The 24477-nt window shown below is 49.3% G+C and overlaps 1 protein-coding gene across 2 annotated transcripts in view; it reads left to right on the top strand.

Moving 5' to 3' along the window:
* Nucleotides 1–19536, top strand: part of THOC5 (THO complex subunit 5) — a 30018-nt gene extending 10482 nt beyond the window's left edge. Inside the window, exons 8-19 of one of the 2 annotated variants that reach the window (XM_056859867.1) lie at nt 3234–3311; nt 5212–5252; nt 6272–6371; nt 7443–7551; nt 13718–13819; nt 13905–14001; nt 14842–14953; nt 16315–16418; nt 16918–17005; nt 17729–17844; nt 18570–18760; nt 19401–19536. In XM_056859867.1, the coding sequence (XP_056715845.1) occupies nt 3234–3311; nt 5212–5252; nt 6272–6371; nt 7443–7551; nt 13718–13819; nt 13905–14001; nt 14842–14953; nt 16315–16418; nt 16918–17005; nt 17729–17844; nt 18570–18760; nt 19401–19464 (1202 nt within the window). In that variant the 3' untranslated portion in view covers nt 19465–19536. Of the gene's footprint in view, nt 1–3233; nt 3312–5211; nt 5253–6271; nt 6372–7442; nt 7552–13717; nt 13820–13904; nt 14002–14838; nt 14954–16314; nt 16419–16917; nt 17006–17728; nt 17845–18569; nt 18761–19400 lie in introns of both variants that reach the window. The other variant, XM_056859866.1, reaches the window with a different exon arrangement.
* The last annotated feature ends 4941 nt before the right edge of the window (nt 19537–24477 follow it).

Below are 24477 nucleotides of genomic sequence, written 5' to 3'. Positions count from 1 at the left end.
CGGCGGAAACGTGCGCCGAGGCCGCAAGGAGGGGCGGAGGATAGGGACGGGCAGCCAAGGGGGCGGAGGAGGGGGCGGGGGCGACTCGGTGGGCATAGCGGTGCGGCCGGCAGGGCAGCCCTCGGGGCTGAGCATGAGCGGGCGGTGGCGGATCTGGAGCGGCGCCTGGGTGGGGCGGCGGCGCTGCTGCTGCTGCTAAGGCGGAGCTGGGCAACGGAGGCAGATGGTATCGAGGCCGCAAGGAGGGGGCGGGGGACGGGCGGGGGGGGCGGCGGCTCCACTCGTGCCCATAGAAAGGGCTCGGCGTGCCGCTTGTGGCACGCGTGCCATAGGTTCGCCAACACGGTCCTAGACTGTTTAATTTGAACTGCTGTGGACAGAAGAGAAGCCTTGGACCTGCTCCAGTGTAGGCTGTATGGAATCCTGGGCTGTAAGCTATTCGTGTTAAGCACTAGTCAAATTGCTTTTCCTCTGTAGTTGTGCAGAGGTTGGGGAGGGCAGTGTCTCTGGGCATGTACAGAGTGCCTCTCCCTTTAGCATTCTACACTTACCCAGCTAGCCAGCATGGTGTAGTGGTTAAGAGTTTGGAGCAGTGGGCTCTGATCTGGAGAACCGGGTTTAATTCCCCACTCCTCCACATGAGCGGCGGAGGCTAATCTGGTGAACTGGATTTGTTTCCCCACTCCTACACACGAAGCCAGCTGGATGACCTTGGGCTAGTCACACTCTCTCAGCCTCATCTACCTCACAGGGTGTCTGTCATGGGGAGGGGAAGGGAAGGTGGTTGTAAGCCGGTTTGATTCTCCCTTAAATGGCAGAGAAAGTTGGCATATAAAAACCAACTCTTCTTCTAGCCTCGGTGATTATGCATGCATGTATGCTTCTGGACCTTGGTCAGTGTTTGTTTGCTAAGCTGCTGACTTGCAATATCAGTTCTGTGTATTGGGCGCTGTGGGACTACCTCAGCCATCCATCCTTTATGTAGTAGTTTTACCGTATATACCCGTGTATAAGCCGACCCGCGTATAAGTCAAGGTGCCTAATTTCTCCCCAAAAATGGGGAAAAATTAGGCACCCGCGTATAAGCCGAGGGTCGGCTTATAACCCCTTCCTCCCCCCGCAGGCTTACCTTTTCCAGGTGCGCAGGCAGGTGGCGGCGGGCGCTCCTGGCCAAGAGGAGCCAGGTGCGCCCGGCGGCGGCAGAGGCGCGGCCTTCCCGTGGCCACAGGAGGCCCTTCCAGGGCGCTCCTGGCTGGGGGGAGCCGGGTGTGCCCGGCGGCGATGGCGGCAGCAGTGGTAAGTTCCCCCCTCCCTCCCTCCTCTACCGTATTAACCCACGTATAAGCCGAGGCCGGCTTTTTCAGCCCTTTTTTTGGGCTGAAAAACTCGGCTTATACGCAAGTATATACGGTAGCTCTGTTGTACTGGGCCCCAAAGGGCCCAGTCTCAGGTTCCTACTAGATAAAGGGTTTTCTTTGCCAAGTTAACTGTAGAAACTCACATTGGATTAAAGAGTGGATGGTTTACAGGTGCCAGGTTCTTCATGGGGTTTTTTGCAAGCTAGCTGAGCAAGGGTAGGTGCTGTGGAATGGCCAGAATTGTATTAGGAGAAACCTCAGATGTCAATTGGAAACTTAGGTTGACTTGCATGTTTTGTTTTCGTGTTTTGTGTTTCATTGTTTTTTGCACAATATGCTTATTCCTTTTCATAGAATCATACAGTTGGAAGGGACCAACAGGGTCATCTAGTCCAACCCCCTGCACAATGAAGGGAATTCACAGCTACCTCCCCCCACACCCCCTACTCCATGCCCAGAAGATGCCCTCCCTCTCATGAACTGCCTAAGGTCATAGAATCTTTACCCTATCTTTTGTGGGGTAGAGGCTGAGGGAGGAGGGTTGGGGCTTGGAATATTACAGTGGCAGAAGCGAAAGAGCGGCACCTGGATGACCCTCCCCAGATCTTTCTCCTCCTTAAGTTTCTAGCAAAGGCGAGCTCCTTTAGATCCTCTCCCTCCCTCCTCCTTCCCTTCATAACCCAAGAGGCTTGGGCTTGACCAAGATGCTGTGGCAGCCGCCGAGCTGCCTTTGTCAAGCTGTGGTGGTGCAGCTTTCTAGCTTAGCGGTAGAAAAGTCTTGCTCTTGTGGTGAGGGGTGCTACATTTTCAGCCCTGGCAAGTGCTCTCAGGCATCCCCTTGGGAAAGGATAATTTCTGCTTGAGACCAGAGAAGGCGCGTGAGCGACGTTCTGACCACACTGGAAAGGTCCTAGTCTGGATTTTTATAAAGCTGTCCCTTTCCTTAGAAGGTTAGTGTGCATTGCTGAATGCCACAGAAATGCCTCTAATGCTGGAGGTGATGTGAAAGACCCCTGCCTGAGACCCTGGAGAGCTGCTGCCAGTCTGAGTAGACAATAATGACCTTGATGGTCTGATTCAGTATAAAGCAGCTTCATGTGTGACACTGGATCGAATCCCGCAGATCTGTTTCCTAACTGTAGCACCTATTGCCAGCACGGGATGCCTGACGCAAAAAAACACCTCTTCCTCTAGTAGAAGAGTCCCTTGGATTGGGAAGATGCCTTGTGCCTGAGAGGAAAGCTGAACTGCTAGTGGACCAGGTTCATGAAATCCAACTGACTGGGGAGGGGCTGTGGCTCAGTGGTAGAGCATCTGCTTGGCATGCAGAAGGTCCCAGGTTCAATCCCCGGCATCTCCAGTTAAAGGGACTAGGCAGGTAGGTGATGTGAAAGACCCCTGCCTGAGACCCTGGAGAACTGCTGCTGGTCTGAGTAGACAGTACTGACTTTGATGGACCGAGGGTCTGATTCAGTATAAGGCAGCTTCCTGTGTTCAATACATATCCATTGTGCAAAGATGCTAATTTGAGGGCATTTGGATACAAGAAGGGAAATTCAGTGACTGAACAGGCCGTAACGTGTCAACTATTTTGAAGTGTTTAATGTTTGTTGAGTGGTAAACCTTCCTGGGTCAGGCCAGCTCTTCGAAACAGTAGCACCTATCAATGCTGAGAGTGTACCCATTTTGCACACCTAGTAGTGTGACTCTGTAGCCCTCGGTCATGTCTGCACTGAGCAAAGGCTGTTGTCATATCACTGACTTCTTGTCCATGAATGTGGAATCTCAGAGTAAACTACATTTTTTTGTTTAAAAAGAAAAGAAATGCCTCTAATGCTGGGGGAGTTGTGCTTAACGGTACCGTTTCCTCCACAGATAAGAAGCTGGCTGTTGCTATAGAAGGAAACGTGGAGGAAGCCAAAGCTCTCTGCAAACCCCCGGAGGACTCTCAAGGTGAGGCCCTGAGGAAGTCGGTAATGTGCCTCTGCTTGCTGTCAGTGACTCAGAAATAGATAATGTCCTTTGCATGTATAAGGTCCCAGGTCAAATCGCCATCACCTTGGGTACCTGCGCTGTGCAGTACCTTGGATAGCTGCCCCCAGTCGGAGTAGACCGGAAGTGAGCAAACGACGGACACCCCCCCCCCACGTGAGCCTTCTGTCCATCTTTTTTAAAACTGCAGGCGTGGAGGGATGCTCCAGTAGCCAAGAATGACTCAGTAGCCAAGCATGACTCAGGGAAATGACTCAAAGAAGTGGCGGGGCGGCTTCCGTTTCTCTGCAGGCTGAATGCACAACAGGCCTTTTTTGAAAGGGGCTAGCTGTTCCTCATGGGGGGCGACAGTGCCTTCAGCAGCTGCAAAACTAGAAGGAATGCAAGGAATAGAGTCACCCCTTAACATCACTGTACTTTTGCATGGAGAAAAAGACTAACAGTGCTGTCCTGTGCAGAGTTACTGCAAGCTCATTCATTCAGTGGGCTTAGACTGGAGTGACTCTGCATAGGATTGCACTGTAAAACGTTCTGGCTATTAAAGGTGGCTGAACGTGCCTCTTCAGTACTTTTATTTTAAAAAAGAAAGTTGAAAGGCTTCAGTATTCCAAGTCAAAAGGATACACAGATACACTATTCAGTGAAGGTATAATAGAATAGAAGTTATAGAGTGGGTGCCATTATCGTGTAAGACTCTGTTGTGCATGTTTGTATGTTTTGTAATGTTTGTTTGAAAAATATAAAATGTATTAAAGAAACAGTATTCCAAGACAAACAAGATGGGAAGCATAATCACAGCATAGCGCAAGTAGGGCGAGAGTGAAAGGCACTCTTTGATCTTCAAAGGAAAAAAAACTTATAAAAGGCAAATTGTGAATTTTAAAAGAGCAAGCTGAAAACATATAAGAAGGGCAGAAAGGATAAAATTAGAACAACAGTGCAAACACTTCTGCATTGTTTGCCAGATGCTTCTCCAGGCAAGTTCCAAAGCTTGCTGCTCCCATACAGACCCGCCTGCCCCCCCGTTCTCCTGTGTCCTGAGCGTATCTAGGGAGGCCCTGCTGAAGGCTCCGTCTTGCAGGAAGGGTGGGCTGGCCATTGCCGTATTTGTCCTGGAGCTCTGGAAAACTTGGTGTCAAAAGGCTCATTTGGCCTAATTTCGGCTGGCATTCTGCCAAGCAGCGAAAACATGTCTGTTTTTTCCCAGGGCCTTTCGGTATTTTAATTTGAGCTGACTGAGGTTTTACATCCGGCTCCTTTTATGCTGTCACTCTCCTTTGAACTCCTCTCCTAGCTTAAGTGTTGTGCTTTTATGCTGAAAGCCGGATTGATGGGCTAGAAGTTATTTGGGACCATTAATTAAAACAGGTTAAAGCCCCCACCCCCCCAGACACCTCTGAGAGTTTGAGACTGGAGGAGGTTACATATCAAAACCAAATGAGACTCCTGTGGCACATTAGAGACTAACAGCGTTTATTGTAGCATAAGCTTTCATGAGGTAGGACTGAGTGTACAGAACAAATGTTGTTAGTCTTTATTGTGCCACTGAACTCCTGTTGTTATGTTGCCACTGCAGATTAACACAACCACCCATTTGGAATTCACATGCCAGCAGAGAGATTTCAAACAGAGAAGAGAAGCTTCTTAGAGCTGAGTCTTAAAGTGAGATCTTGAACCCAATAAACCAAAGTTTTAACAGCAAATGCATTGTGAAATAAGTCTTTTCTGCAGCATCAGTTCATGGGTTTGTGCCACCCCTATGGCTAGCAGCCTGCTTCTTTCTGTAAATGGCTGCTTTGGGGATTAAGGCTGCGTTTGCGCAAATAGAGACCCCCTTATGTGTATTGATTTTGATTCACAGATGATGAGAGCGATTCAGATGCTGAGGAGGAGCAGACCACGGTAAGACACTGGCCCTGCCACTGTACAGTAGGTTTGCAAGCAGTGGGAGGGGGAGGAAGCGTGGTTGGGCTGGGAGTCAATAGCTCTTTCTGCCCAGGGGTTATGGCAAAGCATGTACCCATGCTTTCAGGTGAAAGATGTGCCGTTGCAATCAGTAAAAGCAGAAGCAAATGATTCTTGCTTCCCTTCATGTCCTTAGCAATGCAATGAAGAGGAAGAAAGTCAGGCATCCTGAGATCTCTTTATTTTGCAAATGTCTGTGCTGCTTTTCTGCCAACCCAGAACCAAGGCAGCTTCCAGTCAACCAGTCAATCAATAGAGTAAAATCCATTAAAAAATCCCGCAAAATCTTAACATGCAAATATAGCAAAATCAGGTCAAGCATTACGGCTCAGTTACTGTGGGGTGGGCTTAAAGGGGAGAGAGGTAAAAAACCCACTTGTAAACAGATCAACTTCTGGGAGTCCCTTTGCTTTATCGTCCCCTTTGGGCTTATGCCCACTCTGTTGGGAGGGAGTGATGGTGATTCCCTACCCATATGGTAGGGGACTGCGGTTTCACAACAGGGGCCATATCCAGTAATAAATTTCCAAAGATTTAAGGGCCCCTAGAATTTAAAGAAGTGGTGATCATTTCTGCTGATTCCCACTGAGCTTCCCTCCTAGTTTTGTTCAGGGGAATGTCATTGAACCTTGGGAATATCATACTGGAAAGTCCGCAGTGGGAAGGAAAACTTGGTAGAAGTGACTGCCCCATCGAGAAGACTGAGGTGCCCTTAAGTCTTTGGAATGTGGATGAATACAGGCCAGGGGTTTCCAGAAGCTGAAGTACGGGGCTGCAGTTTCGTCCTTTTTGCCACAAATCACACCTGCTTGTGAAAGTATATGGAGAAGACAGGCAGTGACATAACAGGGTACACCATCTCTAGTGTGAATTCACATTGAACAAGGGCCAGTTGTGGGGAGGGGTGATGCAGGAGAGTGGCAGCATTTCCTGAGACTTTGCCTTTCCCATCATAGAAACGTCGCCGCCCAACACTGGGGGTACAGCTGGACGACAAGCGCAAGGAGATGTTAAAGAGGCACCCTCTGTCAGTCACCATTGACTTGAAATGCAAAGGTATGAGAGAGCGCCAGGCAAATGTGTTCCTGGTCACTTGGGTTTTATGACTAGCACGTGGACACAAATCCTAACAAATGGGTACTTGCCCGTAGCTCATTGCAAGTTGCAAAGCAAACAGCAATCTTTGCTCAGAGCAGATGGACTGTGCAAGGAAGGTGCATGCTTCTAGCACCTCAAGGGCTGAGGATTCCAAGAAAGTGTGATATGGGGAAAAGAGGACTGCGATTTGTGTGGCAGCGCAGGGCAACGGGGCTAGCAGGGAAAGGATCGGTTATAGCTACTAGGGAGTGTAATCCCCTCTTTGTCCCTGGAAGCCCCCTCTGGGCCCCACTTGACTCTTTGACATTTTGAAGGCACTGCCTTTGGCTGTGTAATCCAGATGGATTCATTGGATACCAATGACTACTGCAAACAGACTAACACGGCTACCCACTGTGAATTATTCTCATTGGATACCGACCATATTGTGATGCGATCAAAACTGTGCCGCAAACACCCCAGTTCATACTTGCTGTCAGTGGTTCAAGGAGGAGGAGCAAACAAACAGCTCCCCACTATCCTCTGCCCAAAACGATGATAGGAAGCCCTAATGTGTAATGCCTCGATTCTTATAATTGATCCTGCTTCAAAAGGTCCGGAGGGGGGCCCTCGATCACATATTAGCACAGATAGAAGCCCCCTCCCTCCACTGTGTGCCTTAAAGAACATGTAGAGCAGGGCTGCAAAATGAGACAGAGCATTTACCAGTGGCAGATTCTGAATTAGAACTTGGTTTGTGTTGCCCTGCCTGCTGCAGCATTTTTACCTTTCAGTTCCTGCCTGCATTTGTGCTTTCCAGCACAGCAGAGTTGTGGATGAAGCTCACCCCTCCCTCTCTGCCACTACTGTTTTTCTTACTTGCCACTTAACGTTTTCCCTTTGGAGTGAACAAGAAGGGGGTATTGTTCCCCCAAGGGCTGCAACCCGCAGTGCAGTTTTTGCTGTACCTTGTTCCCCCCCCCTCCCCGCAACCTGATAAATTTGATTTCCTTTCTTAAATCTCTCCCCTTCTTGGCCATGTTGTTGCAGACGGCAGCGTGCTCCACTTGACCTTCTACTATTTGATGAACCTCAATGTCATGACAGTTAAAACAAAGGTGACTGCGGCAGCTGAGATGACCATGCCGATCAGTGCTGGGTAAGCTTTGAATAGTGGGGAGCAGATAAGCCTTAGAATGAACTCTTCTGGTGTCGGGGTTGCCCACAAGATCAACATTAGCATCAGATTCTTTCTCGAAGGAAGGGAAGGTATACTAATGCAATTGATCACTGTGGCCAGATCGTTACTGCTTTAAGATCTCGTCCAACAGAAGCATCTGTGAATTAGCAGCTAATGTTAATGCATCGGCCATCTGTGAATCTGCCTTCTGCTGAGTCAGACTGTAGGCCCTCCTTGCCCAAGACTGTCTTTGACCAGCAGGGGCCCCTGTAGTTTGGGGCCTTTCCCAGTCCCAGTACTTGAAATCCTTACAAATGTAGATGCACATGTAAAATATGCACTGACACTCAGGTGTAGTGGTATTCACAGTGTTTTAACATTTTTGTGTTGCTTACAGATAGTCAGAGTGCTTTGTAGACATTGTCTTGTAATCCTTCAAGCAACCCTGTAAAGAGGTCTATAAAATGATGCATGGTATGGAGAGAGTGGACAGGGAAAAGCTTTTCTCCCTCTCACATAATACTAGAATGCGGGGGTCATCTGCTGAAGCTGGAGGGTGAGAGATTCAAAACAGATAAAAGGAAGTATTTATTCTCACAACACATAGTTAAATTGTGGAACTCCCTGCCCCAGGATGTGGTGATGGCTGCCAACTTGGAAGGCTTTAAGAGGGGAGTGGACTACTAGTCAAAATGAATACTAGTCATGATGCATACCTATTCTCTCCAGGTTCAGAGGAGCACACCTATTAAGGTGCTGTGGAACACAGGCAGGATAATGCTGCTGCAGTCTTGTTGGTGGGCTTCCTGGAGGCACCTGTTTGGCCACTGTGTGAACAGGCTGCTGGACTTGATGGGCCTTGGTCTGATCCAGCAGGACTTTTTTTATGTTCTTATGGCACTGTGAACCCGTGCTGGATATCGCGTGGTCTTGCTGCTGTGTGGCCCCCCACTCGCTTCCACTTGCACAGTTCAGCTGGCCAGTGGCTCTCTCTGTTGGATGAGAGTTTGGCCCAAATCAGTTCTGTGGAGATCGGTGGATCCTGGCACCAACTCTTCTGCGGGTAGATCTTGAGTGGGTCTGCAGGAGTGCCGCCAAGATGGTGTGACTCTGGATTCCTTACTTTGTTCACCTCCCATCATAACATGACATCACTTTTACCAACAGCGCAAGCAGGGCTGTCCAGCGTGTTCATTAAAAACAAACAACACCCCCCACCCCAGTCCATTACTAAAAACGGGACCAAAATTGGCCTGTAATTTTTATAAGTAGAATGCAAACTAAAGGAAATACAGGTTGAGTATCCCTTATCCAGACTGCTTGGGACCAGAAGTGGTCCATATTTCGGATCTTTCCGTATCTTGGAATTTTTTGTATATGTATAATGAGATATCTTGGGGATGTCACCCAAGTCTAAACATGAAATCGATTTATGTTTTATATATGTTTTATGTATACTTTATACACATCGCCTGAGTAATTTGAAACAATATTTTAAATAATTTTGTGTACATTGAACTATCAGTGGCACTGCTGAGGGCCTGTGCGTAATAATGCCTGTATGCTGGCTCAAAAGGTCTAGTTTTCGGATCAGTCCGGTTATCAGATGTCCGGAAAAAGGATACTCAACCTGTATATGAAAACGGTCTAATATGTAGAATCTGGATTTCTCGGCTCCCAGATTTGCTGTTTTGATTTCTGCAAATTATTTTAGCAAAATCTTGGAACGCAAGAGACAGTACTCCCATCAACTAGCAACAGGGGGAGCTGTGGCTATTCAGTGCCCCTTTTGGGGTGTCCTTCTCTTCAGCTGGGCAATCATGCCTCCCCCCTTCAAACCCCCCCCCCGCTTTGTTGGTGCTGCAGGCATCCCTCTTAGTACCCATTGAGAGGATATTTTAGTGGAAGTGACAGAATAGGCCTCTGATCTCTATATCTCGGCTGCCAGACAAGGAGGAGACGCATGCAAGCCTCGTAGAGCTTTAGGTTTGATTGCCGGGGGAGAAGGCTGCCTGCACTGCCGAGGCCGCTCTCGTTGCGGCTCCTGCCGATGGCATCTCATTCTCCCGTCGCCTTTAATTACTCTCTTGCGGACAAATCGCTTCCCTTTCCTCGGCTGTGCAGTGTGGGCTTTTGCCCGCCTCCTTCTCCCTTGTCTGCACATCCCTGTCCCTTCCCTCCTCTCCTGCTCCGTGGGTCACCTTGTCTCAAGGACCGGCGTTTCTCCTTTGGGAGCCTGGGCTTGGTTTGACTGGGAAAGCTGGCTGGAGCCACAACCACTGAAATGAGCTCAGAAGAAGCAGCACTCCAGCTGCATCTCTGTTGTGCAGTGTGTGTTTGTGTGTGTGCGTGCGGGGGGGGGTCACCTCACGCCTGGAGGTCAGTGTGGTACTATGCCCCCTTCTACTTTTTTGGAACCCATGAAGCTGCCTTATACTGAATCAGACCCTTGGTCCATCAAAGTCAGTATTGGCTACTCAGATCAGCAGCGGCTCTCCAGGGTCTCAGGTAGGGGTCTTTCACATCACCTCCTTGCCTAGTCCCTTTAACTGAAGTTGCCAGGGATTGAATCTGGGACCTTCTGCATGCCAAGCAGAGGCTCTACCACTGAGCTACAGCTCCTCCCTGAGCTACAGCCCCTCCCCTAACAATCTCTGCGGAGAGTCAAAAGAGCATTGGGAGAGGTGCCAAGCGCAGGAGTGTCCTCACTCAAGAGTTGGTTGGCCAGCATTGTGTAGCTGTTAGAGTGCCAGAGTAGAATCTGGAAGACCCAGGTTCGAATCCCCAATCTGCCGTGGAAGCTCACTGAGTGACCTTCTGCTATTCACCATCAACCTCACCTACTTCACAGGGTAATTGTGAGGATTAGATGGGGGAGGGGAGAACCATATAGTATTTCATCCCACCTTTAGAGGAGGGTGAAAAGTGCACTGAATGAGTATTGTTGGGGGGACTGTTGTCAATTGAAAAACCTGCCTCTGGGTAAGCCACTTCAGACTACAGGAGAGGGATGGGGGTGGAAGGCTCAAAAGATGAAACGCTTCCCCCCAAACAAAAGGAAAAATCCTTCCACGCAGAAAACTACTACCGCTCCAATCCTCTAGCTGCTTTTTTAGGCTCAACTATGGATTGGAGTATTTAGTCACAGATCCCAAAAATAACATGCCTTTTGGCCCTGAGCCTCAAGGGTAAGGACACCGGCATATCCTATCGGTTTTTTTTGTTTTATTTTGTTTTTTATTGTTGTTTATATAACACCTTCAGTGTACCTGCCACTTTCCTAAGTTATGTAAGGAAGCAAGAAACAAAAACTTGACAAGACTCCCGGGAGAGTACAGTCTAAATATTAACAGTGGCAGAGATTGCATTGGAGGGGAAGCAAGAGAGGGTGTCCCAGGATATGATGCGCAAGCACTGTTAATCCTGCTTGGGAGCAGGAGGCTCATTTGTGCTCTCATAGTTACTTGTTTGTTATTCGAAGGGCTGTCACTTAGAGGAGGGCAGGGAGCTGTTCCTGTTGGCAGCAGAGGATAGGGCCCCTGATAATAGGTTTAAATCGTGGGTGGAAAGGTACCGGCTAGATATTAGGGAAACATTTTTTACAGTAAGGGTTGTTCAACAGTGGAATCAACTTCCTAGGGAGTGCTCTCCCCTTCACTGGCAGTCTTTAAGCAGAGGCTGGACAAGCGCTTGACAGGGATGCTCTGGGCTGATCCTGCATTGAGCAGGGGGTTGGACTAGATGGCCTGTACTGCCCCTTCCAACTCTGTGATTCTATGTTTGGAAGACCATGTAGAACGCTGCTGCTTTACTCAGTTCTCGCCGTTTCATGTATGATAGTTTTCTTCCACCAATATTGCGTCACGTTGTCCCTGTTTCCCCCCGACATGGAACTTGTGCCTGGGAAATAGCAGCCATTAGAGCCAGTGTGGTGTAGTGGTTAAGAGTGGTGGTTTGGAGTGGTGGGGTCTGATCTGGAGAACCGGGTTTGATTCCCCACTCCTCCTCCACATGAGTAGCGGAGGCTAATCTGGTGAACTGGATTTGTTTCCCTACTCCTCCACATGAAGCCAGCTGGGTGACCTTGGGCTACTCACAGTTCTCTCAGACCTACCTACCTCACAGGGAAGGGGATTGTAAGCCGGTTTGATCCTCCCTTAAGTGGCAGAGAAAGTCATCATATAAAAACCAACTCTTCTTCTTCTAGATTCTTTGGGAAATGGGAGTTTGTTTCTGCAGTGTTGCCATGGGAATGCTACCGCAACTTAAGGAGAGGGTTGTTGGAATTTCCCCCCCCCCCTTGCCAGCTTGAATGTTCTTCCCTTCACTCTCTGATCTTCTGAAATGTAATTTCATATTCCGTCGTCTCTGCTGTTCCCCTTTTAAATGGGCTACAGATTGTCATCTCTCATACCGCAGAGAGGAAGAAAGAACTTCTGTGATGAGCAGAAGGTTAATATGAAGAGAGCTAAATCAAATAGGGTCACTGGTTAAGCATGAAGCCCATTGTCAGCTCTGGCTGAGCTGGGGTGGTGCTGGAGGGGGGAGCAGATGGGCTTATCTCTGGTTTCAGGAGTTTTGGTAATTAGTGTGGCCAGCCAAGGGGGAATCTGGAGAAGCCGGGCAAACTCTGGGCAGTTGGAAAATGAGCATGCAAGGAATACCTAGTCTGGCAAAGTTGTTACTTCTGCAAACCCTCGATTCGGTACCTGGAAAAGTATATTTTTAATTGCACTGGATCATCAGTGTTTTACAGAGTTACACTCTACAGAGCCAGCGTGGTATAGAGGCTAAGAGCGGTGGTTTGGAGTGGTGGGACTCTAATCTGGAGAACCGGGTTTCATTCCCCACTCCGCCACATGAGCAGCAGAGGCTAATCTGGTGAACTGGATTTGTTTCCCCACTCCTCCACATGATGTCAGCTGGGTGACCTTGGGCTAGTCATGCTCTCAGCCCCACGTACCTCACAGGGTGTCTGTTGTGGGGAGGGGAAGGGAAGGTGATTGTAAGCTGCTTTGGTTCTCCCTTAAGTGGTAGAGAAAGTCGGCATATAAAAACCGACTCTTCTTCTTCTAGTAGGCAATAGGGAAGTCAACAGAGAAACAAAAGCGTAGCAAGGAACGCAAGCCAATGGAGTTGTGTATGCCTGAACTTGTTTACAGTGGGCAATGAGGACGAAGGGGAAGGCAGTGACCTGGAGGGGAGAGGGGGGGGAAGCACCACATTCTGAAGGGAGTACCGCTTGAAGGAGCAGCAGGAGTTGGGTGGAGCCACATTAGAGGGCAAGAGACCTGAAGGCACTGGGGCCAGAGGAGCAAAAGGTGCAGATGTCCCTAGAAAGACCCTTAATGTCAAATGCAAGGATGTCTAGTTTTAAAGCGAAGGACCAAAGAGTTTGCGCTGGGATTTGAAGAGGGGAGTCACGTGGGCCCTCACAGCAAAGGAAGGAATGGTTTTGGCAGTGACATTTTGGATGGAAATCATAGGATTGAGATGCAGTGGGGGAAGGCCAGAGAGGAGGAGGTTGCCCTGTTCCAGGCGGGAGGTGACTAGGGCAGGAACCAAAGGGGGAGAGAGAAGGGCTGGATCCTTGCTGTGTGTGGATGGAGAAACAACATAACTTGGCAGCAGACGATACAAAGTCGAGAGAGGAATAGAAGTTAAAGCCAAGACAGTGTTCCTGCAGAGCTTGGTACATGGTGATGCTGCCAATAGATATGGGGAGCCATCAAGGAAGGGAAAATTTAGGAGAAAAGACAAGTAATGCACTGCAGTGCGTGCAGATGTATTACCGTTGCATAATCTCGGATGCTGAACTTTGAATGATTATCTTCCCACCATGAACTGCTTAAAATTGTGTGAAATGCTTATTTACCTATATTTGAATTGTTCCCTCTGTTGCAGTTAAGGCTGTAAGGTCCTTGGGGCTGCAGCCTTTCTGTTTTTCCCATGAAACTCTATAAGCCATAGGTGCGCCGATGGTATTGGGTAAGCCGTATCCTACTGCAGAAAAATAGTTTTTCCTCTGGTAGGAGGATTTGCAAGCTGCAGAGCAGAAGAAGAGAGGTTCTTGGGTTATGGCATCCGAAAGGGATAACTCTGAAAAATTGAGGGTTCAGATCATTCTTCCCTTTTTTCCCCCCAGAGAGCTGCTGTCACTTGATTCCCTTTTGAGCTGCTTGTATCCCGGAGATCATGGGAAGCGAACTCCCAATCCTGCCAACCAATTCCAGTTTGATAAAGTTGGGTAAGCAGGGAGCAGGCAGAGGGGTGGCCCTGGGGAACTTATGCTTTCTGTCCATCGCTACATCTCTCTCTGTCTGTCTTTCCAGTATCCTGACCCTGAGCGACTATGTGACGGAGCTGGGCCACCCTTACGTGTGGGTGCAGAAGTTGGGGGGTCTGCACTTCCCCAAGGATCAGCCCCAGGTGAGCTTGAATACAGAACACAGAGGTGGTGTGCTCTCCTTCCCTGGAGGTTTTTAAGAAGAGGTTAGATGGCCATCTGTCAGCAATGCTGATTCTATGACCTTAAGCAGATGTTGAGAGGGAGGGCATCTTGGCCATCTGGGCATGAAGTAGGGGTCACTGGGGGTGTGTGAGGGGAGGTAATTTGGAATTTCCTGCATTGTGCAGGGGGTTGGACTAGATGACCCTGGTGGTCCCTTCCAACTCTGTGATTCTATGATTCTAGAAGGGACGTCTCCAGCAGGCTCCATTGCTGCTGCTGCGGAAGGGCAGGCTTCCCAATCATGGGTCTACAGTTTCTAAGGCAATAAATGTTTGCATGTGGAAGCCTGAACTGAGGGGTTGCAGTGGGGCTATACAGGTGTAAGACTGGCTATAAAAGGGGAGAGGGGGCTGCATTACAAAGTGTATGGATGGCTACAAACGGTGCATAGATTCACAAGGCAGCGGAAGGGCTAGAAGGATCCAACTGCATCTGTTCTAATAACAGTTGCATCAACTCACCAAAAATCTCCCGAAAGTGAAATGAATAAAGTGAAACAACAAGTGATGCCCTTGAGTATGGTTGATGTTGCGGCAGACCAAAGTTTATGGCTGTAGCCTGCTGCTGAGTGGCACAGACGAGCGCAAAGGGCTTGACACTTGGGACGAATCCCTGAAAGTGTTGCCTGGTTTCTTTTCCTAGCGTGCTTTGCAACTCTTCAGCTCTGTAGTGAAGAGAATCTGACCTGGTCAGGCCTGCCTGGTTGACCAGGCCGCAGAAGTTGCTCTTTCTTCCTCAACTTCTCTTGTTCCCAGCAGCCGGTGATCGCCGATAGCTCTCTGAGCGCCAGCCACATGGAGAGGACCATGAAGTTGCTCAAGATGAGGCTGGAGTCCCGCCTGGCTCTGCAAAAGCAATTTGCTTCCCTTGGTACGTCCCAACAGCCCCTCCCCCTCTTTCCCCAGAGCTGATGCTTACCTTGGTGTAAGCAGCCACATTTTTCAGCAGCCCTCTGCAGACCCCAAATCCCACCTTTAACCACAGCCTGTGCAACATGGGAGTTCATTGTAAGCCCCACAGTGGTAAAATCTGTCTCGGATTGGTGTAGACTGATAAAGTCCTAACTGAGGGGACATGTTGAAGCCAGCATTAGCGTGCGCCAGCCAAGCTTGGAGCTAGGGTAGACGCGCCCCAGGTTATGGTAAGCCATTTACTAGCAGTAACTCACACCAGCGTTAGGATTGTTTATTTGAAAATAAATAAGTAAAAAACTTGTACGCTTGAGAGCCAGCGTGCTGTAGTGGTTAAGAGCGGTGGTTTGGAGCGGTGGACTCTGATGAAGCCAGCTGGGTGACCTTGGGCTAGTCACTCTCTCAGCACCACCTACTTCACAGGGTGTCTGTTGTGGGGAGGGGAAGGGAAGGTGATTGTAAGCCGGTTTGATTCTTCCTTAAGTGGTAAAGAAAGTCGGCATATAAAAACCAACTCTTCTTCTTGATTGCTTTTTTTTAAAGGTTTGAAAATAAATAGAATTTTTGAAAAATCAAGATGAGCCAAAAAACTTGGAGATTCGTTTATTGATGGAGGCAGTTTTCCTAAGCCAGCCACTTACCAACTGTGTGGCCAGGGAGGTATGGGGGGTGCTGGGCAGCATTCAGCTGAACCCTAGTTGGTGTATGGCATGGGAGGATGTTAATGGGGTTCAGCAGAATTCTGTGTGAGGGGGTAAAAACCTGTCTGGGCTGTACCACTTCAGACGGCAGGCGTGATGGAATGCTACTCTGCACAAAAGGAATTCCCTGCACACAGAAAGCCAGCATGTCAGGGAAAAGGCTACACCATAGAACCCTTCTCTTTGCCATCTAGTTTCTGTACGCAGCAGTTAGTAGGAACTGAAACAGCTCAGGCACAAGTTTTCCACTGCTGTGAAAATTAGACCTCGCCTTTTATTGTAATACCCTTCTTTCACCACCTGTTTTGTCTTTATCTTTATTCTGACTTACGTTTTTCAAAATATGGCAAATGCATTCAGAACAATTCTCCCCAATTACATATGATAGAAACCTATTTTGAGTGTAAAGGTGAGATTACCGAGGAGCCAATTCCACATCTGCGAGGGCCTTTCAGGAAGGATGTGAATCAAGGCTGCGCTCATTCGTTACATTTGTGTATTTATCTGCATCTTTTATACCCCGTCTCTCTGCCCAGTGGGGGACCCAGAGCTGCTCCCCTGCTCATCCTTTCCTCCGATATCCTTGATCAATGCTCTTCTTCTTGGTTCTGGTTTTCAGAGCATGGCATCCTGCCAGTCTCCAGTGAATGCCAGCACCTCTTTCCCGCAAAGATTGTGTCGCGTTTGGTGAAGTGGATCGCTCTCACCTATGAGGATTACCTGGTAGGTGGGGAAGGGAGGCTTGGGAGGAGCAGCCCCCCCAGCTCCCTGCTGTTCACAGGGTCTTGAAGTTTCCCAGCCGCTCCATAGTTGTCTTGTGAAAGATGGGCTGGGGTGGAGGGCAACTATGGCACTGGCTTTGAGAAAGCCTGCCTGCACACCCCCAGCTCACCAACAGCTCGCAGCTAGCGTGGTGTAGTGGTTAAGAACGGTGGTTTGGAGCGGTGGAGTCTGATCTGGAGAACTGGGTTTGATTCCCCACTCCTCCACATGAGCAGTGGACTCTAATCTGGTGAACCAGGTTGGTTTCCCCACTCCTACACACGAAACCAGCTGGGTGACCTTGGGCTAGTCACGCTCTCTCAGCCCCACGTACCTCACAGGGTGTCTGTTGTGGGGAGGGGAAGGGAAGGTGATTGTAAGCCAGTTTGATTCTCCCTTAAGTGGTAGAGAAAGTTGGCATATAAAAACCAACTCTTCTTCTCTGCCCTGACCCTTGCAGGAGCTGTCCTACACCAAAGACGTCGTGGAAGCTGGTCTGGCTGAGGATACTCACCTGTATTACCTGGCGCTGATTGAAAGAGGAACAGGTCTGTTGGTCGCCCTTGTCCTTGGCTTCCGTCTAGTGGCCTCTGGAACAATACAATGCCCTCATAGGGGAAAAAGTTCAAACGCTCCACACAAATGCCCCAAGTTCCGTGACAGGGGTTAACTAATACAGCTGAAGTGCATTGGATTTTGGTCACAGAGGGCTGGAGCTTAGATGCATTGCAGTCCAGGGAAAGGGGCAGAGCGGCTGTGGCACTGGGGGAGGGACCGAGATCACTGGGGGATGAAAGCTTTGGACAGCCAGGGTGTCTCCTGTTAACAACTGCAGTTCTAGTGGGCCATTCTGAAGCCACACTTGTGTCCTGAACAGCCCGTGGAATGGGCAAACAGGAGGAAACCTACAGCCTGTACTCTTTGGAGATGAGGCTCCTTTCTGAGCAGGTCTCGATGTGTTCAAGACCCATTTCTTCTCTTCACCCCCCCCCCCCCCGATCTCAATTCTCAAAATGCAAGTTTTTTCCGCTTTGCATAATTCTGCTTACTTGACATAGGTTGTCAAATCATGTACAGCTTTTTTTGTATGCAAAATAGGGGGGAGGGGGAGAGACTTTTGCAAGCTCAGCCCCTGAACCAGAAGGGGCTAGACTTGCTTGTATGTGCACTGATCAATGATCAAATCTGAGAGTTCCAGCCTGTTGGCTCCTGCACCAGATATCTCTCTCCTCACATGCTGCTCTGCTGATTCATCTCCCTTTGTGTTGCAGCCAAACTCCAAGCCGCCGTGGTGCTGAACCCAGGGTACTCTTCCGTGCCGCCTGTCTTCAGCCTGTGCCTGAACTGGAAGGGAGAAAAAACCAACAGCAATGATGACAACATCCGGGTAAGGCAGGAGACATAAGCCAGGAGAGGGTCTAGGCAGGGGCACTTAGATGCGCTGGGCTTGGTAGCTGACTTATTTTACTCCGCTGTTCCGGCCCAGATCTCTTACTGCTTCAAGTCTGACTGTCCCTGTTGTACAAATAACTATTTAACTGAAATATCTGCCCTGCGTCATTCAGAATACATGTGCTGTCCAAAGATGTATCACAATGGGTAGCCGTGTTAGTCTGCCAATAGCAGTAGAAAAAAGCAAGAGTCCACAGCTCACTTCAGATACAGCTAGAATAGGATTCCATCTATCCTTAAGTAGGGAAGAGTGAATTAGACACTAACAGAAGTGGTTTGCCAGTTCCTTCCTCTGCACAGCAACCCTGGATTTCCTTGGTGGTCTCTCATCCAAATACTAACCAGGGCTGACCCTACTTAGCTTCTGAGATCTGATGAGATCAGGCTAGCCTGGGCCATCCAGGTCAGGGCAGAGGGATAGTAAGCATGGAGAAATCAGCATTGGTAATGAGGCAGGAATCCTAGGGCTCTATTCAGTCCAGGAGAATGCATTGTCTTGAGCTTCATTACTAGCTGTAATTCAGCAGTCTCTCTTTCTAATCTTTTACAAAGATGTATGCACTTCTTAATTATAAAATGGGAGGCTAAAGCTTTGGTAACGTAGGTGGGCATCTGAGAGGCTGATTTCTCTCTGTGCCTCCTGTGGTGTTTTTTTCCCAGGCCATGGAGGGTGAGGTCAACGTCTACTACCAGGAGCTGTGCGGCCCCAAGCCAGGCTACCAGCTCCTGACCAACCAGCTGCAGCACTTGTGCGTCGTCTTGGACGTCTATCTGGAGACGGAGACCCACGACAACAGTGTGGAGGGGCCCAAGGAGTTCCCGCAGGAGAAGATGTGTCTGCGCCTGGTGAGGTAGGGAGTTACAAGAGCTGCTACCTAACGTGTTGGGAGGAGCCTGCGGTGAGACCCTGGCTCCTTCTCTGTGAACGGGGGGGGGGGGGGGAGTTTTTCTAACCAGAGATGATTTAGCACAAGTCTCCTTACTCTCACACTTCATGCTGAGACGGGAATATACCCGTTTACATCAGCCACAGATTGGTGGCTGTGATTTTTGAACTGGCTGTGACCTAGATCGACCTTCTTTCTTTTCCTTTCCCTTTCCCCTCTTGGCACGTGTTACTCCTGCCGCTGCTGTCCTCCATTGTCCTGCTCCTCCTGGAGCGACTGTGGGTTGCAGTGAGTGCAGCTGCTACTTTTGCCTCCCAAAGGGAGCACGTCTTCTCTCCTCCCCTTCACACTAGAGCCCTTTCAGTTGTAAGCAGCTTGGGGCAGGGACCTTTCCTTTTTCTTGCAATGCACAAGGCACAGTGGTAGCTTGGTTCCAGCCTCTTAAAGTGCTTTGGTTCATCAGCAGCGCAAAACTTTTGCTCTGCTTCTATGGCATTTTGTACAAAAGACCAAGTGTATTACTAATAAGGCAGCCGCTGTTTGAACGACTTTCCCTGGTAGCCTTTGTAACTCAGCATGGTCTCTCCCTCCCTTTGTCTCTCAGGGGACCCAGCCGGATGAAACCTTTCAAGTTCAACTATCCTCAGGGGTTCTTCAGCCACCGTTGACCCTTGGTGCTGGGATCCTCTTCCTCCGGACAGCTGCCTCCAAGGAGAGTGTCTCTTGTCTGGAATTCTTCATTATGGCTGTTCAGGCCACACCAGAGAATCCTGCTCATCGGCCACTCTGCCGCAGTCATTCCAATGTCATTTCTCTGCTGTGTGTGTGTGTATATGTGGAGGGGTATATTTCAAGTATTAAAGTTGAAAGAGAGAAACTCCCAAATCCCATGTGTAATTCTGGTTTTGTGCTCAGTTGTGGTGAGTAGTCGCTCAGACATGTCATGCCTCAGGCATGGAAGAAGAAAAGTTGGTTTTTATATACCGACTTTCTCTACCACATAAGGAAGAATCAAACCGGCTTACAGCCACCTTCCCTTCCCTTCCCACAACAGATACCCTGTGAGGTAGTTGGGGCTGAGAGAGCTCTTAATAGAACTGTGACTAGCCCAAGGTCACCCAGCTGACTTCATGTGGAAGAGTGAGGAAACAAATCCAGTTCACCAGATTAGCCTCCAACGCTCGTGTGGAGGAGTGGGGAATCAAACCCTATTCTCCAGATTAGAGTCCAATGCTCCGAACCACCGCTCATAATCACTACACCACGCTGGCTCTCTCCCAGCTGTGCTGCCTGAGATGCTATTAACTAGAGATTCCTCAGATTAAATATGCAGCGTACTCATGCAAAGCAAGGGCCCTTCCAAACTACTGAAAAGTGGATTTTTTTCCTTGCAAGAGTGATTTGTGGGGAAGCTAGCAGGCAGGTCTCTCCAGTGGAGGGGTGCTGTATATCCACTACACCCCTTCCAGTCTGTTTTGGGCATCTCCGTCAAGCCTTTGGGGATTCTTATATGCCAGCACAGAGAGATTGAGATCTAGTTGCTGTGAATTTCCCCTAGGTACTTTTGCTGTCAGATTTGCAGGAGGAACTCCCCTGGCCAGGGCTCGGGTCATTCCACTTTGGCCCCGTGGCGTAAAGCTTCCTGAAAGTGGGGCTCTCAGCCCCCTCAGAAGTGGACAGGAGGCAGTTTGGGGGAGAAACAGCCTTAAGGTTGAGACAAAAAGGCCAGGGGTCCATATCGGTGCACAAGTGTCAAAGCCTTGCCTAAGTGAGCACTGAGCGCTCTGCCCGGCCTGCCAATGGTTTCCGACGGTCAGTTCATTAGTCTGTCTTAGCCCCGAAGTGTAAAAAGCAATGTATGAAAACTGCAAGTGTTTTAGAAACAGCAGTAGCCTATTTCGTGCAGGTGTGTAATAGAAATGCCTTGTATGAAGCAGACCGGAGCCCTAGCCCCACACTGCTCTCTTATCTTTGTTTCAAAACATCCCAGAGATAGTAGTCTTGGGGGAAGGCTTGGTTGACTGAATAAATGCTGGGATTCTTGAAGCGTTGCTATTTGGGCAGGGTGGCTGGGGGCCTTCTTAGATATGCCTGGCATGTGCACAGCGGAAGCAAGCTGAAGGCAGTTGCAAAGGAATAAAAATGGGAGACCTGAATAGGATTGTGGTGGGTGGCGGGGTCATGGACAGATGCTGCTGTAGGAAAGTTGGGATCGAGAACAAGGAAGTGGGCAGGGCAGACTGTCTCCTTTCCCACCTTCAAAAATGTGCTTCCCGGCTTCCTTTTCTGTCAAGTCAGCTGGCCTGCTGCCATCAAAGAAGCTGAGAAGGGAAGTCTGCATTGCAGCTTCCATTAGGCACCTATTTTTAGCCCCGTGTCTGACTTATTTCAGTACATGCAGCAGGCAGAGGAGGCTGGACTGCAGGCGGCTCTACGGGGGACGGGGGAGACAATAGAAATCAGATGAGAATGCCGGGGGGGGGGATCCAGGGTGCTTCGCGAGAAGCCAGCAAAAGCCTGACCACCACCTTGCTGTTTTAAAAGTCTGAAACCTTGCTGTGAAGACATGCACCTGCCTTATACTGAATCAGACCCTTGGTCCATCAAAGTCAGTATTGTCTGGCAGTGGCTCTCCAGGGTCTCAGGCAGGGGTCTTTCACATCACCTCCTTGCCTAGCCCCTTTAACTGGAGATGCCGGGGATTGAACCTGGGACCTTCTGCATGCCAAGCAGATGCTCTACCACTGAGCCACAGCCCCTCACAAATGAACACATGAAGTTGCCTTATACTGAACCAGACCTTTGGTCCATCAAAGTCAGCATTGTCTACTCAGACTGGCAGCGGCTCTCCAGGGTCTCAGGCAGGGGTCTTTCACATCACCTCCTTGCCTAGTCTCTTTAACTGGAGATGCTGGGGATTGAACCTGGGACCTTCTGCATGCCAAGCAGATGCTCTACCACTGAGCCACGGCCCCTCCCCAAGGGGCCTGTGCCTTCCACGTCTCCCTCCTGGGGAAGGAGTTCAGCCAGAGACTCTCATCAGTGGGGCTGTGCGAGCATTTGTGCCATGATTTTGTTCAGCACTTGAAGCGTTTCCCGTCTGTTACGTATAATTCTTACAACAATCTAATCGTATCTCCAAATCAGAAACTGGGGGAAGAGGGACATTGGCAGCCCAACGGCCACCAAGGCGTCGCTTCCGCCTGTCCTGGAGGAAGACTGTTAAGGTTTCTTTAAGCCCACTTACAAAGGGGCAAGAGAGCAGAGGGGGAGATGGGGCAGCTGCCCCCTTGAAAGCTTGAGAGGTGGGGAGCACCAGGCAACCAGAAGGACTGGGGCGGAGAGGCAGCAACAAGCTTTGTGCTGCATTGACTGGCTGGAGGTGATGCTCCTTGCATGAGAACATGGTATCCTCCACTCCTATTAAATGCACACCTGTAGCTGTTGCGGTTTGAAATAGCATTAATCAGTCATGTGGTCTTTCCTCCTCATGAAAGTGGGGCCATTGAACTTGGACCTCTTCCCCCCACCCAACACACACAGTTTCATTTTAATGTTCTTCTCAGAGAATGTGGGTGTTGTGGGTGAAGTCATCAAGAATTGTGTGGTACTTTAGGTTTCTCTTCCACCTTGCGATATGGAAATGTAGATGTGCCTCCCAAATGACTTGTCAAAATTCATGTAGCCTCATGTGCAGTGGGCCAGTGAAACTGCCATAGCCCAACATGCTGTCCCAGTGAGTTTTGCTTGCTCTGTGTTGGCATCTTCCCTCTGAAGTAGTAACCTTCATCTCTTAAATGCCGCCTTTCCTAGGATTCCAGGAGTCTTGGATTACATGGGTAGCAAATTTCAACTCTGCTGCATGTGTAAGGGTAGCTGAAATATTTTTTGAGGGAATGGGGGGGAAGACACTTCATGCCTCCCATTCTGAGGAATAGATTTACAAATGTCCCCTTTCTGGATGTGTCTGATAGCCTTGGACTACCTGTGTATCAGATCTTGGGTACCTGGTTCAGATTAATCACCTTGACAGTTTTGAAACCTTGAGGGAGGGAAGCCTTCTTGAGGGATGCCTCCTTGAGGGAGGGAAGCATAGTTAAATTGCGGAGCTCCCTGCCCCAGGATGATGTGATGGCTGCCAACTTGGGAGGCTTTAAGAGGGGAGGGGACATGTTCTTGGAGGTTAGGGCTATCCTTGGCTACTAGTCAAAATGAATACTAGTCATGAATACTATTCTTTTCAGGATCAGATGAGCATGTCTATTATATTAGGTGCTGTGGAACACAGGCTGGATAATGTGTGAACAGACTAATGAACCTTGGGCTGATCCAGCATGGCTTTTCTTATGTTCTTAAGCCCAGGATGAAGCTGGAAACAAGACCACTTATAGCTACTTCAAAAGCAGAGCCATCAGCCAAGGCCTCCCTTTGCATGTCCCTGCAATACTGGAAAGGCAACCTGCTTAACAAAAATGCCAGATGACTCAAGAAAGAAGCCGAGGAGAGTGAGTGATTCCAGCTGAGGCACAGAGGGGAGGAGCAGGAGGCTGTCTTTGGTGGACTGCAGAGATCGGCATAGGGGAGGAAGGGGGCAGGAGACTGATGTCTAAACTGGTATGTAGATCCACAGTTGTGGCATTCTCACTACCAAGCAGTTTGGTTGCTTTTGACCCTGGTGGTCTCTTCCAACTCTATGATTCTATCCCAAGGTAGTTGCTCTTTAGTCCTCAATAGCACTACAGTTATGATCTTCAATTTATTCTCGCCTGCCCTTTCTCACCGCTGATTTAGGTACATCATTGCAGGTACTACCCAGGGGTGCAAAGAAGGGGAGGGGACAATTAGAATTACTGCTTCAGTCCTGAAGTTCAAGTCTAGACCTAGAGGTGACCACTGGTGGTGATCGAGTGAGGAGCAAAATGATGTGTGAGCTGCATGACACCGCATACTCCTGAGGTCTTGGTGAATATGCAAAGTGAATGGAGACATGCCCACAAAGGCCTTTGCAAAAATGCAAAGTGAATGAAGGCCTTTGCACATTCCCAGAGTGGGATTGCTTAAAAGGAATCCCAAGATCATCTGGAGCAGTGTGTATTATCGATGACATAATGCACAAAGGCATTGTGTGTTAGGATGAAGCCTTCAGCAATGCCACAGACAGGTGGGGCAGCTGAAATATTTTTGGCCTGCCACTGAGTGTGATTCTCTGAGCCTACACCAGGTGGGTTTATAAGAACGTAAGAAGAACTGCATCAGACCAATGGCCCACCAGTCTGAAGCCCAGCATCCTGTTTTACACAGTGGCCAAGCAACCACCTTGGAGGGTCAACCAACAGGGGCATAGAGGCCAAGGCCTCCCCCTATTGTTGTCTCCCAGCAATGGTATTCAGAAGCTCCTGTTGGTCATCATAGCTATTAGTCACTGATGACCCATGAATCTGTCTAATCCCCTTTTAGAGCTGTCCATGTTAATGACCCTGACTATATTAAATGGCAGCAAATTCCAGTTTCATTACTACTTCTTCAAAGGGTTTAGGGAAGGAGAGGCAGGAGAAACAAGAACTGGGAAAGGAAGAGAGGGGGGATGAGAAGGCAGCAGGGCCATGGGAAACTAGGTGGCTTGAAAAGAGAAGGGCTGAGAGGTACGAAGATCTGGGATCTCACCTCCCTCTCTCAACCCC

The sequence above is a fragment of the Euleptes europaea genome, chromosome 13, assembly GCF_029931775.1.
Source record: "Euleptes europaea isolate rEulEur1 chromosome 13, rEulEur1.hap1, whole genome shotgun sequence".
Lineage (NCBI taxonomy): Eukaryota > Metazoa > Chordata > Lepidosauria > Squamata > Sphaerodactylidae > Euleptes > Euleptes europaea.
This window is presented reverse-complemented; position numbering and strand designations above follow the sequence as displayed.